Here is a 16,108-nt window from a genome sequence, read left to right on the forward strand (position 1 = left end):
GTTTAAAACGCTTTGAAGAAATCAGATCTGAGGTGTTCCTGCTATAAAGTAGCCTATGAACAAGTCAAACGGAAAGCCTGGGTGCGGGATAGGAAAGCATAGCCAAGATCTAAGAGAAAGATTCTTCTTAATGTGACCCGTATTAGCAACCAACCTCTTGTGTGCCAGGCACAGCACTTGACTCTGGGGGACAGAGCTGCGTAAGGCTGGATTTCTTGCCCCGAGGAGTCTAGCTGGGGAAAGATCGAATATGGCCAGTCACAGTACTGAGAGCCCTTGGAAGGGATTGATCCTGATTCAGGAGTTGAGGTAAAACCCAAAGGGAGTAGCATTTGAGATGGGCTTGGAAAGTGAGCATGGCGTTGATGCTAAACACGTGGGAGAAGGGTCCAGAGGGCGGGAGGCACAGGGAGGGACATTACTGACGTTCTCCGAGAGCATCATCTGCGTGACTACTGGGTAGAGGAGAGCAAAGATGAACAGGAAGCAGCGGGCACGGAGCCCCTTGTCACGGGCTTTGATTCTCATGTTCAGGAATCTGGACTCTGTTCTGCAACTAAGAGGGACCCATGGAAAGATTTTTGAACAGGGAAAGTTAGCTTAGTTTTTTAAATTAAAGGAAAATACTAAATACATGCTCAATGAAAGATTTCAGCTATACTGAAATCAATCAAGAGGAAAGGAGAAAAGAAAGAAAAACAGAAAAAAAAAAAAAAAAAAAAGAATGTTCCTCTACCCAGAGCTAACTACTGTTCTCCTTCAAGTCATTTCATCTACATGTCTCTAGAGAAACAGGTCCATGAAGTCAAGCCTGAGAATGGTAAGGACGATTCTGTCAGACTTCCTCCTCTGTCTCTCTCAGTCTCTCTCTCACACACATACCTCCATGTTATAACATTTAAATTTACATAAGATGAGACTATATAGTTCAGGGAAGCCCACATGCTCTATCTTATTCCTCGGCTTATTTTTTTAAACTTTTTTTTTTTTTTTAGATTGTATTTATTTATTTTGAGAGAAAGAGTACTCACACACACGCAGACTCCCCGCTGAGCAGGGATCCTGATGCGGGGCTTGATCCCAGGACTCCGCCATCACCACCCGATCACTTGGCTCATTTGGCTCTGCTTTGTGTCATTTCAGAGCATGGTTTTGTGGGCTATTCCCCGGAACTGCTGTGGAACAACACTCTGCCAGATTACAGCCCCGGGGAATCTTTCTTCAGTGTCTTCGGGGTATTCTTCCCAGCGGCTACAGGTACAGTAATTTGGGTTCTTTCCCACTCCCACATGAGGGTACAGACACTTGGTTCCTGAGGTTCAATATTGTAAGTGGCCTGCATGTGCTTCTAGGATGGGTATCTATGTCTGACTTTAGAGTTGGCCTTTGCTTTCACTAAAAACCTCTTCACAAAATTTCCTTGTTCATAATTCCTGAAGGCCTCCCACATTATTTCATCCTTTTTATGCTCCATACCTATGTACTGAAATCTGTAGGCCTAGTTAATAGAGACATATTTCTCTCAGGGCTGAACAGGATATATTCCTCAGTAGGACAAGCTCCCCTTTCACCCCAGACTGAGGGCACATTTGTCCCCAAAACTCCCCTTGTCTCTACCCCAACCCATGAGTCTTCTCCCAGGGGACAGAGAAATGCTATTGCCTTCTCACTACACTGGGTGTGGGTGAAACCAGGGTCCCGTGGGCAATGAATGAATCTCCTTACCCCATCGGCCCCATTTTCTGGGTCTCCAGTCGCCAGGGAGGAGCATTTCAAAGCTGAGGTCCCTCTAGGATTCTTATCTTGGTCTCCAGGCCCTGGCCTGGAGGGTAGTGAGCTAACATGTTGACCAGATGATTGATGAGGAATCACCATTTTTGAGTGACTGGGCTTGTCCCAGAGCACAGACTCACACAAGCATTTTACTCTTGATCAGGCAGTGTTGAAACCCTGGAGTGTGGCTGATTTTATCTCCTTTTCTGCCTCCCTTCCTCCCTCTGCCTGCCTACCTGTGGCTATTTCCTTGCTCATTATCCTCTCCTCAAGTGGGGTAGGGATAGACAAAGAGGAGAAGCTACTAGAATGTTGAAAATTTAAAACACTGTCTATGCTGAGTGTTAGCAAGATGTGGAGGAACTGGAACTCTCGTACGCTACCGGTAGGAATGTAGAATGGTACGACCATGTTGGAAAACAGTGGGATGATTTCTTAAATCGAAATTGAACAGCCTATGGCCATACCACCCTAAATGTGTCCGTTCTTAGAAGCTAAGCAGGGCTGTGCCAGATCAGTCTTTGGATGGGCGCCGCCTAGGAATACAAGGTGTAGTAGACTTAAAAGAAAAAAAATTAAACATATGCCCAGCCATTCCACCCCACATTATCTACTGCAGAGAAACGAAAACACGTGTTTGTATAGACTTGTGCATGAATGTTCAAAGCAGCTTAATCTGTAATAGTCTCAAACTGGAAACAATTCAACTATTCGTCAACAGGTAAATAGATAAATTATGACATAGCCGTGCCATACAGAACTACTTGGCAATAAAAAGGAATGAGCCATTGATCCTGCAACAATACAGATGGTCATAAAATAATGATCTTTCATGAAAGAAGTCAGACAAAAGGAGAGAACCTTTCTTTAAAAGATATAACTATGTAAAATTCCAGTTATATAAAATTCTAGAAAATGCAAACTCTGGTAACAGAAAGGAGATCGGTGGATGGGGAACTAGGGAGGAGGGGGCAGGCAGGAGGGACAAGGTAATTCCGGGGCAGGAAACTCTATTCCTGATGATAGTGATAGGTTCACAGGTATATTCATATGTGAAAACTTTCCAGATTCTTGCAGTTGAAAAACACATGCCACTTATCACCTGACGGTTGTACCTCAGTAAAGCCGTGCAAGTAAGAAGATGAACAATGTCAGCCGCCTTTGATCAGCTTTCCCAAATCCTGCTCCTGCCTCTAGCCGTGGCGCATTTTCACTCCTCTTCACTGCCAAACCCCAGGGCTTTGTCTGTGCTCCTGTCTCCATTTTCTGTCTCCTGTCCAGCTTGTCCACTCTCTTCTTTTGGAATTCCAAACCTGCCTCACCACTGAGATGGCCCCGTCCAGTCTTCGGTGGCTGCCACGCTACTCGGTTCAGTGAGCATCTCTAATTTCTCAGTGTCTTCAGATGGGCAACTTCCACTTCCTCCCTCTTTTCTCATGCCTTCCATGATGCAGCACCTTCCTTGTCTGCCTCCTGGCCCTCTGACTTGCCTTCATAGGTACATCCTCTTCCTTCTGCCCAGTAAATGTGGGGGTTTTCCAGTCTATGCCCCTGCCCTCTTCTCTTCTTTCTCTCCTGTTTTCCTTAGAATCCCACCCATGCCTACTGTCCAATGGCCACTCACAAGACTGAGGACTCCCACACTCGTACCCAGCCCAGACTCCTCTAAGCTTCGTACCATATCCTCAGTTGCTTCCATGACATCCTCTCTTGGGCATCTCAGACCCAACATGTTCAGAACCAAGCCCATCCCACCCACCCTCCAACTGGTTCTTCTCCTTTACTCCTGATCTCAGGACAATTTGCTCCAGACAGTTGCTCCTGCCAGTAATGGAGACTTATTCATGATAACGTCCTCTTTCTTGCCAGTACCCTTCAAGTCCTGTCAATTTTTCCCCCTAAAGGAGGTTCTTTACTTCCTGCTTTTCTCCCCCTCTGCTGCTGACCACTCGGGTCCAAGCCTTCTCTCTCGCCGGCCACAGAGGAGAGTTTGGAGCCAGGCCTCAGGTCCGGCAGGTCGAATCTTGGTCCACAAATCCAGATATGCCAGGAGTAGCGCTTCCCTTTCATTCTTCTGAAATGCAAAGGGTCAGTCTCAGACTCCAAGCCTTCATTCTGCCAGGATGACTGAAAACTGATGTCAGTCATTCATCACGCCTTCACCAGGCCCTGCCATTTTGTTCCTGGGTCTTAGGACCTTACCAAGTCCCAAGGCATGTCTGGCTTTTCAGCATTGTACCGGGAGCCAGACCCTCTTACTGTCCTGTCTGCACATCCCTTCAGGTACATGCTCTGTGCAGCTTCTAAGCCATTTTTGAGAACCAGAAATCTGAACCTGGGAGCCCTGTGCTTAGAGCCTATGCGTTTCCCAGGCCCTCCTTTCTAGGATCTTGTGGGGTCCCCACTAGTGCTGGCAAGGAGTGGGCCCCAGGTCCACGCTGCTCTAGATCCTATGTGACTTTCTCTCCCTGCCTCCAGCTCCAGGGACAATCTTCTGTTACAATATGGCGGACACTCCCGTCCAGGGCCAGCATTATGGGCACAAGCCTGTGCATTCACGCTGGGTCCCAAGCTCAGGAGGGCCCCACGCTTGGTTTAATGGTTTGTGGTTGCTAAAATTATTAGTAATTTTTGAACAAGGAGTCTTGTATTTTTATTCGCACCGGACCCAGCAAACCATGTACCAAAGTCTATTCTTGTCCCCCCCGCCCCCATGCTTTCCCCACCCATTTTGCGGCTTCTTTTCTACCTCCTTGATTCTCTAAAATCTCCCAAGGGCTCAGGCTTTTGAGAAACAGACCCCAAAACAGAGCGCTGGCAAATTCGGCTTCCTCCTGCCACAGATCTCCCTCAAGGCAATATAGTATAGGTCAACTCCTCTTGAACGGACAGAAAAGGCAAGGGGAAAACAAATGCAGGGAACTTTTTTAAAAAGTTAACATTTGAAAATATTGTCCTGCCCTCCCTCCCCCACACAGGCAGAACACACATTCAAGAGGGTCCCGGCTGAGCGTTGCCTCGGACCTGGCCATGAGTCCTAAGGCCAGGTCAAGAAACTCTGGGCCCAGAGGCCAGGGGGCAGTCACACCTGAGGGGGGCCGTAGGCCTTCTTGGCTGGCAGCACCCCAGGGGGCACTCCGGGGAGGTTGTGTCAGTAATGTGCCCCTGCTGGGCTCCCTCCACACTGCTCCACGGTGCCCCTCCTTGGCCTCTCCAAGCCCGGTGTATTAGAGAGAGAGGGGATGCCTGGTTTGAGAGGGGGCAGAGAATGGCGGGCCCCGCTTCAGTATTTTTCCTCCAGCAAGAAATGAGCAGCCTGAGGTATGAAGAGCCATACAGTAGCCCCGAGTCTGAGCGGGACTAATATCTGAGAGAAGTTTGTTCAGCAAACTTTTTGTCCTTTTCACCCGTATTCATTTTTCATCATGATACTAAAACCTACATCACCTGCACTAGAAATGCTGATATGCTCCCCGGACCAGAGAAGGGTGTGTTTGTCCTTCCTTGGAGACAGATTGCTACTTAAGACTATTAGTCAAGTTTTATATTCTGTAGCTTAAATTATGAAAATCTTATTTTGTAAAATTCCAAATATAAAATTATAATATTGAAGAAACTATCTACACAAGCTTTTTTTTTTTTAGCCCCACCCTTCTTAGGAGATATGCTTCCCCGTCCTCCCACTGCCCCTTGGCCCAACCAGGCTGAGAATCACCGATCCTTTCTGTGACTAGCGGGGAAAGGAGGAGCACAGAGAGACTTATGAAGGATTGCTAAAGGTCACCCAGCTAATTAGTGACCGGGGTTGGGCTACCATTCTGCTATGGAGCATTGCCTCCCTGACTCTCTCTCTCTGTTTGCCAGGGGCCCCAGTGTAAACATGGTAGGCAGGACGAACAATTTGTACCACTTGGCTTTCCCCTGGCAGATGTTCTGTTAAGCGATAAAAAGCATGGATGATTGGCAGTTTCCATGGTGATGGATTTGCCAAGGATTAGCTCTGAGTGAGTCATGGCTGGGGCTCCCTCCAACGCCGTCCTCTTCTGGAACAAGAGAACGTCCAGGCTGTGGAGAGGGGAGCGGAGTTTGGAAGAACAAACACAAGTGGCCCCCCCCTCCCACTCTGTGTCCCCATCTCCAGTCAGAGACATACGACTTCAGTTACCTCAGATATTTTATCTCAAGGGTAGGACACTTCCTGTAAGGAGCAGCCGAAAACTAGGTTTCAGCGGCTTCTCTGAATTTATGAGTCCTGTCCTTCTGTCCTTCTGTCCTTCTCCCTCCAGTCCACCACACCCTGGGGCCTTGGAGTAGATTCTGCATTTGTTTTGTTTCTTAAAGTACTTTCCTTCTCCAAGCTACACTTGCCTGAAACAGCCCAACTTGCTTGAAAAAGCAACATCTGTGCCGGTAGGATTCTCTCTCCCTCTCTGCTTCTCTGTCTGTCTCTGTCTTTGTCATACTCACACACACACACACACACACACACACACACACACATACACACACACAGCCACTACAGGGATCAGGGACCACGATACGGCAAAGAACTAGGAGAAGGTAATTCGTTGAGAGTGGGGTCCCCATGTTTAAGGAAGAGAGAGCCTCAGGTAAGGGCAAGCTGAAGTTGGGGCTCAACCCACGGCATTCTCATGAGCAGGAACAAGAGAAAAGGAAGCGTTATGATTATTAAACGCATTTATTTTTATAGCTCTAGTTATAGAATTAACTTAGAATTTTATCAAAATTATTATGAGTATCTACACTAATCATTAACATTACAACAGTCTGCTAGGCCTGGCGCTGTGGTGAGTGCTTTGTGTTCTGTCCCTCATGTAGCCCTCATCGCTCAGCCCCACTGCTCCCATTAGGGGCAGACTTAGCATGACAGCCGTGAAGCCCAGGCTTCGGGGTCCCTACCTTGCGTGAGCTCCTGTTAAGGCCCTGTTCTTAATTTCATATTCATAAGTCTATATTGTTTTTAAAGTGTCAGACCCCAGAGAACCTGGATCTTTCCATGGGTTTGGTTATTCCATTTTACAGATGAGGGGACAACAACACAGAGAGGTCAGCAGGCCAGGAAGTGGTGGACCCCACTGCTTCTCACCTCCTTCGGAGAGGATGATGGAAGGGAGAATGCCCACGTGTGTGGAGCTGCACCCCCTACCCCCAACCCTGAAGCTGGCAAGTCTTGCCTGAATCCTGGTGTTTAAGTGTTCCTTTATATGACAGCGTGTGTCTCAGCAGAATCTCTAAGGCATGGGGGTGGGGGGGGGGTTGCTGACAAGTTCTGCCTCCAAGAATAGAGCCAAGAGGAGATGAAAGATTCCTGCAGGAGCAGCTTAACAGACCAGCCCATCAGCCAGGTGTGTGGAAGGAGTGGGTTTGGGAATCAGATGGAAGGTAAGAGGGACGGCCAGCCTCCTTAAGGAACCCAAGGGATTTCCGAATGAGGAGGGGAGCCCGTCTCTCCCGAGTGGACATTTATTTAGCACCTACTAGGTGTGGGGCACTGTTCATCCCAACTCCTGCCAGGTAGAGAGTCCAATCCCCATTTGCAGACGAGGAGCCCGAGGCTCAGGGCGGCGCCGCCTCCAAAACGCAGCCGACTGCTTCCTTTGGCACAAAAGGCAGCGGACAGGTTGCGGGAAATTCGGAGCAGGGATAGTCTGCCTTCGTGAAAAAGAGAAAGCAAGAACTCAGGAACTTCAAAGAAGAAAGAAAATAGACAGCAGAGAAACAATTAAGCTAGAGCTGGAGGAGAAAATTAAAGGTTTCTAAGGACATGGATGTAGATTGAAAAACTCCCAGGAGGAAGCTTGGGAGCTCCTTGAGAAAGAGTGAGGAAGTAGTCCTTTAATGAACAACTAACAGAGACCAGAAAAGGCTAGAAAAACTATTAGGCTTTTTTACCCCCTCACTAATTCTCACTTTCAGCAACAAAGAAGAATATAGGGTAGGAAGTGGGATTGTGATGATAGGCAGCAGGTGAAGGCTTTGATCTGTGAGCGCTGGGGTGGACTGGGGGCAGAAGGAGATGGCCACAGTCTCGCAAATGTTGTAAGCAAGCTTATTTGACGTTTATACGGGTCCTTAACCGCGGGCGTACTGTTGAGACGTAGGGGAGATGAGTTTCTCTCTTGGCCGTCTATGCCTGTTAGGTCAGACCTTGGCGACGGGGCACCGAACCCAAGCCCCTTCTTCACCTGGTGGCCCCTACCCAAACCAGAGGCACAGTGTCAGTGCCCAGGAGACTATGGGTGTCGCCAGAAGTTTGTCCTCATAAACCCGAGCTGGCAAGGCGACGGCCAACACCATGTTACGCATCTGTAAAAGCTGAGACAGTAAGCGCATGCTGAAAGGCAGCAGAACCAGGCTGGAAGACCAAGTCAGGAGACTTAACCATATGAAGGAAGCTGGGAAGTCACGTGGTAACAAACACAGACTATATTGTCATCCTGATGCAGAGAGAAATGTGGTTTCGGGTAAAGCAATTAACTGCTTCCCGGAATGGGCAGTTTAAGACCTACGAGGAGGGGAAATACCCTGGACAGGCACAGACTAGTGAGTGGTTTGGAACTGGTGATGAAAGAACCCATGGGTAAACCAGTGGGTAGTGCTGATCAAAACTGAAAAATTCAACCTTCTCGGGGTGAGGGGCGGGGAGGTAACCCCAAATGAATCATACAGTTACTCTGTTATAAAAAGGAAATCCAAGGAAAGTATGGGTGGTAGAAACCAGGAGACTCTGTGACGTAGCGGAAAGAACACTGATTTGAGATCAGGAGACTTGAAGATAGCACTGCCGTTGGTGCAAAACTTGGGCAAAATCACTTCTTTTGAGGCCTGATTTTCATCATCTGTAAAATAAGAGGTAGGAGTAGATGACTCTAAGACACCTACCAGCTTTAAGAATTGTTATTCTAAGTAGCCATTTTAAGCAATTTTAGGAAGCCTCCCAAGAAAAGCATCAAGACTAATAGTAATTATAAAATGGACACAGAGTTTCCCACACTGTGTTCCCTTGAATACTAGTAATGAATAAATTTTTCCTTTACAAAAAAGTGTAATATTGTTAAATAAGTTTTGGGAAACACTGTGTGTTACATTTCTTAGAGGTGAACAATGAAATTAGCATATCGTAGGCACTGATAAGTCCAGCAGTAAAGACCTCTCTACTCTTGTTTAACCAAGATTTTCCCAAGCTTTTTTTTTTTTTTTTTTTTAATATCCATGAAACATCCAGATATTAGTGTTCTGGTAAATAGTATTTGTTCTGCTACGCCCACCCTAAATCCAGCTCTAACGTTAACGATAACATCTTAAAATGGCATGAGAAGCAGATGGAAAGCCAAACTAGAGAATCTCTGTAATACTTGACAAGCGTATCTAAAAAACTACTAAATCAAAATAATTTTTCTGGATCCAACTGACAAGCTAGAAATTTCTAATTCACCAAAACTGGAGATCATCTGCTCAGAAATCATGTAATCACACACGGGCGAAATTCTGGAAGCGACAGCCTCAGTGTGTGAGCCAATCTAACAGGTGTGCCCAGATCGCCCACGTCAGCCGGCCCGTGGTAGCCTAGCAGGAACGACCCACCTAGCAGGCATTTCCCTGGCTTCGGTGCATTGTGTCGGCGGTACCGACTACCTACCTTCTGGCTTCTCTGTTTTGTCGGAGAACAGAGACAACAGAGCCAACTTCCTGGCTGTTTGGGTCTGGCCCATTCCATATGTGTTGTCTCTGCTCCCACTGACCAGGAGCCCTGTGCGCCCCACACCAGGCGGGCTGGCAGGCCCTGTAATCAAAGGTTGGGTCACTGACTGTGTGATTCATGGGAGAAGAAAGGGCTTTTGTTACGAATGCAGAACCTGTTTGGAAGCAGGAAGCAGTTAGGATTAATCAATCACTTTCCTAGACAGAGCGTGTATATATACCAGGGGAGCTCTTGTTGGTCTTTGTAAATGATCTGATGGAAGGTACACAAATGATGTGACAAACTATAGGAGGTACTAAAATGGCAAAGAGTCATTAGCAAGTATGTAATCTCACGATGCTGAATGAATGGGCATAAAATCGCTAGGGGCGGGGGCGGGGGGCAGGGTGTCTGTGGGCAGAAGGAGGCTGCTGTCCATGGTGGGAAGCAATGTGACCAGCCATGTGAGGTACCAGTAAACGTGATGACAGGTGGGAACCTTTGCAGGGGGTCAGAATTCAGAAGGTCCAGGAAGGGCTGCTGTTAGTGCATGAAGTTAGTGGGGTCTGGGAGTCAAGTGAGTGTGGAGATTTGGCCAGGGATGCCCTTGGTACCAGATTGCTCTGGGAGCAAGCGGTGAAGCCTTAGCCTTTGAACAGAGCCTCAGTGACAGGATCCAGTCCAAGGAACACTGGTCAGAGTGAGGGAGGTCCTGGGCATCCTTTTGTGATTTGAATAAGATCTGCATCTGACAAAAAAGAAAATCCTACAGAAGTGCTTATGATAGAAAGTGGTGGTCTCCCACCCCCCCATCACCACCCCTGATACCCTTCCATCCAGGCAACTGCTTTTAATCATTTTCAGCACTTTGGGAGCTAGCTGTGTATTACCAAGCAGGAAGCCTGAACCTGTAACTTGTTTAATGAAAGACATAAACTATTAACTGCATGTTAGGAAATAGAGTTCGCCTTACTTACATGCTCCTCCATCCACTTCCTAATTTTTGATAGTTACATTGCTTTTTGTTGTTGTTGTTACCCTTTTAATTTTAAATAATATTCTTTTTTAAAAAAGATTTTATTTATTTATTTGACTGACAGAGATGACAAGCAGGCAGAGAATCAGGCAGAGAGAGAGGAGGAAGCAGGCTCCCTGCTGAGCAGAGAGCCCAATGTGGGGCTCGATGCCAGGACCCTGGGATCATGACCTGAGCCAAAGGCAGAGGCTTTAACCCACTGAGCCACCGAGGCACCCCAAATTTTAAATAACATTCTTAAATCTCTGTTATTTTATCAGTTTTGGGCTACATCCCTTCACTCTTATTGGTGTGGAAAATTGAAATTCAGTGTTGTGTTTTAAGATTAATGTATTAGAGTCATATTTATTTTATGTGTAAAATATTTTTACAGGGAATACTTCAGTTATCTTAAGGGAATCCCTAATTGGAGGTAATCTACATGATCCTATTATATTTGCATTTTTAGAACAATATCAGGAAAGCCATAACAAGTTGACAATTAGCAGGTGAGTAGGCAAAATCCCATAAAAACTGTAGTCTACAACTTTAAGTGAACAAACACAGTTTCTCTCTCACACACACACACACACACTCAAATGTATTAAAGTTTTTTAAGTTTATAAGTCAACAATCTTTGTAACTTCAAAGACAAACTGCTCAATATTCTTGGAAATTTCTTTGCTCTTTCTAGCAAACACTTTGATATTCTCCTTTACAATAATAAGATACAGAGTAAGTTTAGAATTACCTTAAAATTTATTGTAACTAGTTTATATTCACTAGCCTTTCCTTTATCTACCTCCCAAATGTAATGGCTAGCTTGAAAGGCATTATTAGAATCATCTTTCAAGTTTTCTTCTTAAACTAATCGGAGCTTGTAACAGCCAACCCAGACCCGAGTGCAAGAGCGTGGGACTAATATTTTTGTTTTTCTGCACTACTACAATGAAGATATTAGCGCTTTCTACATTCCTTCTACTTCCAATTCTTCTTCTTCTTCTTTTATTATTATTATTTTTTTGGTATTGGTTTCTAGTATCAGTTAGCTACACCTTGACCTCTATGTTGTTGAGGTAGATAATATTCATATTCTATTTTGTAACTAGAGTTATGTCCTTTGTGCTTTGTCTATAAGTCAATTTTTAGAAGTTAAAAAAATACAGTAAACATATACACAATTATGACGGGTAGCTGTCGTTCAGTGAAGAGTGAAATAGTAGCTAGAATTCTGTTTCTTTTGCTGTGATTCTGATGTGGTCCTTGTGGCATTATGGGAGAATATTCCTAATATCATGGCCAAATGGGTTAGTTTTTCTTGTATTCCATTAGTTATGTAAAATCATGCTATGACATTTTAGTTTGAGTCATATTTAGACATTGACTTTCTTGTTCATTTTTCCTGGAGTTTCAAGAAACTGTTTTCTCTTGTTGCCGAAATATGCAGTTTAGCATTGTCCTTAAAAATCATTCAGTTTGTTAATCATACTGTTCATTGGGTTGAATCCAATTCCTATCCAGAGGCATGCCTCCTGGGGCCTCCAGCCTTCTGCCTCAGTCCCTGCTGGTTTCTACACAGTAACAATGGTGGTTTGGGAACTTTACTTCATCCCTGAGTCATCACCACTCTCATGTTTTCCTCCCTCATTTTCCTGGAGTGCATGCTTTAGTATCTTCCTCAGAAATTATATGTGGGAGGTAAATTTTTTGAGCCCTTGTCTACGTAACTTTGCTTTCACTTACTTGGTAATCTGGCTAAAATTCTAGTTTCAAAATAATTTTTTCTCAGAGTTTTAAAATCGGCACTCCATCTTCGCATTCACTTTTGCCAAAGACAAATCTAATTTTTGTTCTGTTATGTGCTCAGTTTTTTACCTTTGGAAATATTTAGGATTTTTCCTGAAATTACACAATGTTACATTTGGGTATGGACATCTTAAATTTTGTTCTTTGTGCTGTCTGTTCTGTGGAATATTTCAACCTGAAGACTTGTGTCTTCTTTGGTTTGGAGACATTTATTTCTTTTCTTTTTTAAATATTTTATTTATTTATTTGACAGATACAGATTACAAGTAGGCAGAGAGGCAGGGAAAGAGAGAGAGAGAGAGAGGAGGAAGCAGGCTCTTCTGCTCAGCGGGGATCCCAGCATCCTGGGATCATGACCTGAGCCAAAGGCAGAGGCTTTAACCTTCTGAGCCACCCGGGCGCCCTGGAGACATTTATTTCTGATTATTTATTATTTATTTCTGGTTTATTTATCTGGTTATTTCCTTTGTTTTCTCTGTTCTCTCTTTTTGGATCTCCTGTTAGTTGGATATTGTAACTCTAAGATAGTTCCTCTGTTTCTCCTAGTCTTTGCTAGGAGATGTTTCTCCTAGTTTTTGCTAGCTTTTGTACCCCTTTATCTTTCTGTTCTCAATTCCGGGGTACTTAACTTTATCTTTCAGATCCTCTATTGCATTTTTAATTTTAGTGATTGTGTTTGTAATCTCTAAAAGTTCTTTTTTTGCTCTTGTATTATTTTTTGTTTTCCTTGCACTTTGCTTTATAGAGATAATATCCTTCTCAGAATATGATTTTCTTCAAAAATAGAATATTATTTTCTTCAAAACTCTCCTCTGTGTCCTGATTTATTTGTTCCTTCCAGCCCAGGTTGTTCTATTTTTATCACGCATGTATCTGCTGCTGGTTTTCATCACACCCCTGGCAATCTTGGGCTGCTGGCATGGATTCCTGGCTGTGGAGTGTGTAGGTCTGCATCCCTGAAGGGGACTTGACTGTGGCTCATTTGTGAGTACGGCCAGCCCTTGAGGAGGGCTTCACTGGAGAGCAAACATCCACATGGCCAGTCCTCGTTTTCCTTGGGTTTACTCAGATACTCTGGAGAAGTTTTCTAAGGCTTTCCTTTCCTTCCCTTTCACCCTGGGTCGTTTTCTCCATTCTCTATGTGCCAGACATTTGGAACAACCTTTCATCTACTCCCAGCTCTCCATCCCAACCCTCTTTGCTTATAGGCATGGATCCATTTTCTCCCTTCCTACCCTTGAATAGGATCTTGGGAAGAAGGGAAACAAGAGGAAAGAGAAGGTGCCTCATGTGGCACTTTAAACAACCCTTTAAGAAACCTCCATTTCAAAACGATCACTGTAGAAAGCTGGGACGATATATATATGCAATAAAATGATAAATGATCTGTTTTTCCATGGTTAGCATTTTAAAATATGTCCTGGTTCCTTTTTTTTTCTACCCTATGCGTACATTGATCTGTTGTCTTTTTTTTTTTTACAACAATGGGATCATACCATATGTTCTGTTTTATAATATGCATCTGAAAATGAAACAAGAGCTTTTAAAATATCTTTCCACATCACAACATATCTCTGACAACACAGAGCCCCAGTATTTATCGAATGATATATCATCACTTATTTAACCATTCCCCTACTTATAAATACCAGGTTGTTTCTCGTTCTCACTAGTATAGACAAGCGTTTATAGACATTTCTGGCTACATCTTTGCTCATATTCTTGACTATTTACTGAGGTGGAAGTCCCAGTAGTGGTATTGCTGGTCAATGCGTGTGCAGGTCCCAGTGCGGGTCCCCCATTTAGGGCACCCTTGGAAATAGGCCCTCGTTAACTGTCTGCCTCCCTGTATTCACTTCACCCCATTTCACCTGCGCTCTTGCAAGCATTATAGCAGGGGTGGTAAGAACATAATTTTCAGAGTCAGACAGACTGGGATTGAATCCTAGCTTTCCCACTTAGTAAATGTGTGACCCTAGGCTACTTTAACCTCTCTGAGCACTAGTTTCCTTTTCTATAAAATGGGGGAAATAATTCCACTTTTCTGATGTGGTTGTTGTAAGGATTGAACAAGATTAAAAAAAAAAATGCATGGAAAACATTAGCCCAGGCACTGTCAGGCTGGAAGTGTTCAATCCGTAATGATGGGATCAGACCTATATCTCTCCCTAAGCCTATGCAAATCTTCCCACAAGGCCACATTTGAGATGCACACACCCCTCTGTGAGACCTTCCTGATCAAGACTTGTAGAGCACTTGTGGGCTGGACCCACTTTTGATGTTCAGAACACATAATCTTACTGGTTTCTTGTGTGGGTGAATGTGGACAGACGTGATGATCCCTCCTCACGGTCCCACATGGTGTCCTCCCTCCCCATCATGACTACGACTTTTCACAAATGTTGGGGAATAGAGGCAATGAGGAGAAGGAGCTTGGGACTCAGTTGGTAGCATCACAATAGTTCTTTGGAACTTGTTTAGAGCCCTTTGGTCTCTGGCTCTGGCTGTTGGATGGGACCTGCTCCCAGGATACCTGAACCCCAGTGCACTCAGTGGGCAGCAGAGGCAAGTAGCTCAGCTGGGGAGGGGGCACCAGGTGCTTTGCTAAGGCTAAGCTTCCCCAGGGAGTTGGAGGGGGGTGCAGCGGAGCTCAGTATGTGGCCACAGGACCTTTGTGCAGCCTGCCAGATGTCTCACTCACCCTCATTACTTAGCACTGGGCCATAAGATGCTTTTGTAGCTAGCAAGGCTTTCCTCCCAAGCATCATCCAACCCACAAAGGTCCCTTTCATGCCCCACGGATGCCTCCCCAGTTGCCAGGGGAGATGGAGAAGCTCAGTTGCCAGAACTGCAGATGGGAGGGCTTGCCGTGGGATAGCTTCCAGGAGAGGGCCCTGACGAGGGGAAGGCGATTCATGGAGTGGCGTACACTGTTCACCCATCTCCCCTGTCTGGGTGTCTTTCAGGAGTCATGGCCGGTTTCAACATGGGGGGTGACCTCCGGGAGCCCGCTGCCAGCATCCCCCTGGGCTCCCTAGCAGCTGTTGGCATCTCGTAAGTAAGTTCCCCTGGTGGCCATCAGCTGGAGAGAAGGGGAGAAAACCCCAGGCAAAAGAGGGTTTGCCCCTTTTGTTCTGAGAGTGCCCCAACTGTGGCCAATCTATTTCATATTCCAATTCTCCTTTTAACACTCAGCCAGCTGGAAAATTCACGTCTGGTGGGTTCAGAAGCCTGCCCTTTCAGACCCCCTGCCTGGGAATGCAGGAGGAGGAGGATGGATCCTTTCTTTCCTTTCTCCTCAGCCTCCTGCCCCTCCTCCTCCCCCACTTCCATTTTGAACTTGGGGATTTTTTAACCATTGACTTTCCAGGATCGTTGGGAGGAACAGAACAGTGAAGAGTTTTGCCTGTCAGGTTGGGATTCCTATTCCAGCTCTGCTGCTGGGTGGCTGGGTGACCTTGAACAATGTAGTGAGCTCTCTGAGTCTCTGTTTTCCTTTCTCATAAAATGGGGTTGAGAATATATTTGCCCCAGCGACCGTGGAGTGGCTTCTGTGTGTGAAGGCTCTCTTCCTTCCCCCAGCTCTCCCCCCACCACTCCAAGGCTCTCGGGGTTTCAGTTCCCACTGCGCCACCCCCATGAGCAGACTGAGTGGCCTTGGGTCTGTTTGAGCTTCCAGAGTCTTCTGTAGTGCTCTCCGTACCACAGGAAGAAGCTTCTCTGCCTTCACTGGGGGGGATGCGAGAGGCATGGATGTGACGATGATGTGCCTGTGTTACTTTGACCATGGTACTTTAAAAATACAAATGTGT

The 16,108-nt window shown here is 45.6% G+C and overlaps 1 protein-coding gene across 2 annotated transcripts in view; it reads left to right on the forward strand.

Moving 5' to 3' along the window:
• The window catches only part of SLC12A8 (solute carrier family 12 member 8), a 135,011-nt gene that overhangs the window by 73,535 nt on the left and 45,368 nt on the right, over positions 1–16,108 (forward strand). For both annotated transcript variants that reach the window (XM_080825078.1, XM_080825079.1), the window contains 2 exons: positions 1,144–1,257; positions 15,263–15,350. In XM_080825078.1, coding sequence (XP_080681204.1) covers positions 1,144–1,257; positions 15,263–15,350 — 202 coding nt within the window. The remainder of the gene's footprint in view (positions 1–1,143; positions 1,258–15,262; positions 15,351–16,108) is intronic.

The sequence above is a fragment of the Martes martes genome (genome assembly GCF_963455335.1).
Source record: "Martes martes genome assembly, chromosome: 1".
Lineage (NCBI taxonomy): Eukaryota > Metazoa > Chordata > Mammalia > Carnivora > Mustelidae > Martes > Martes martes.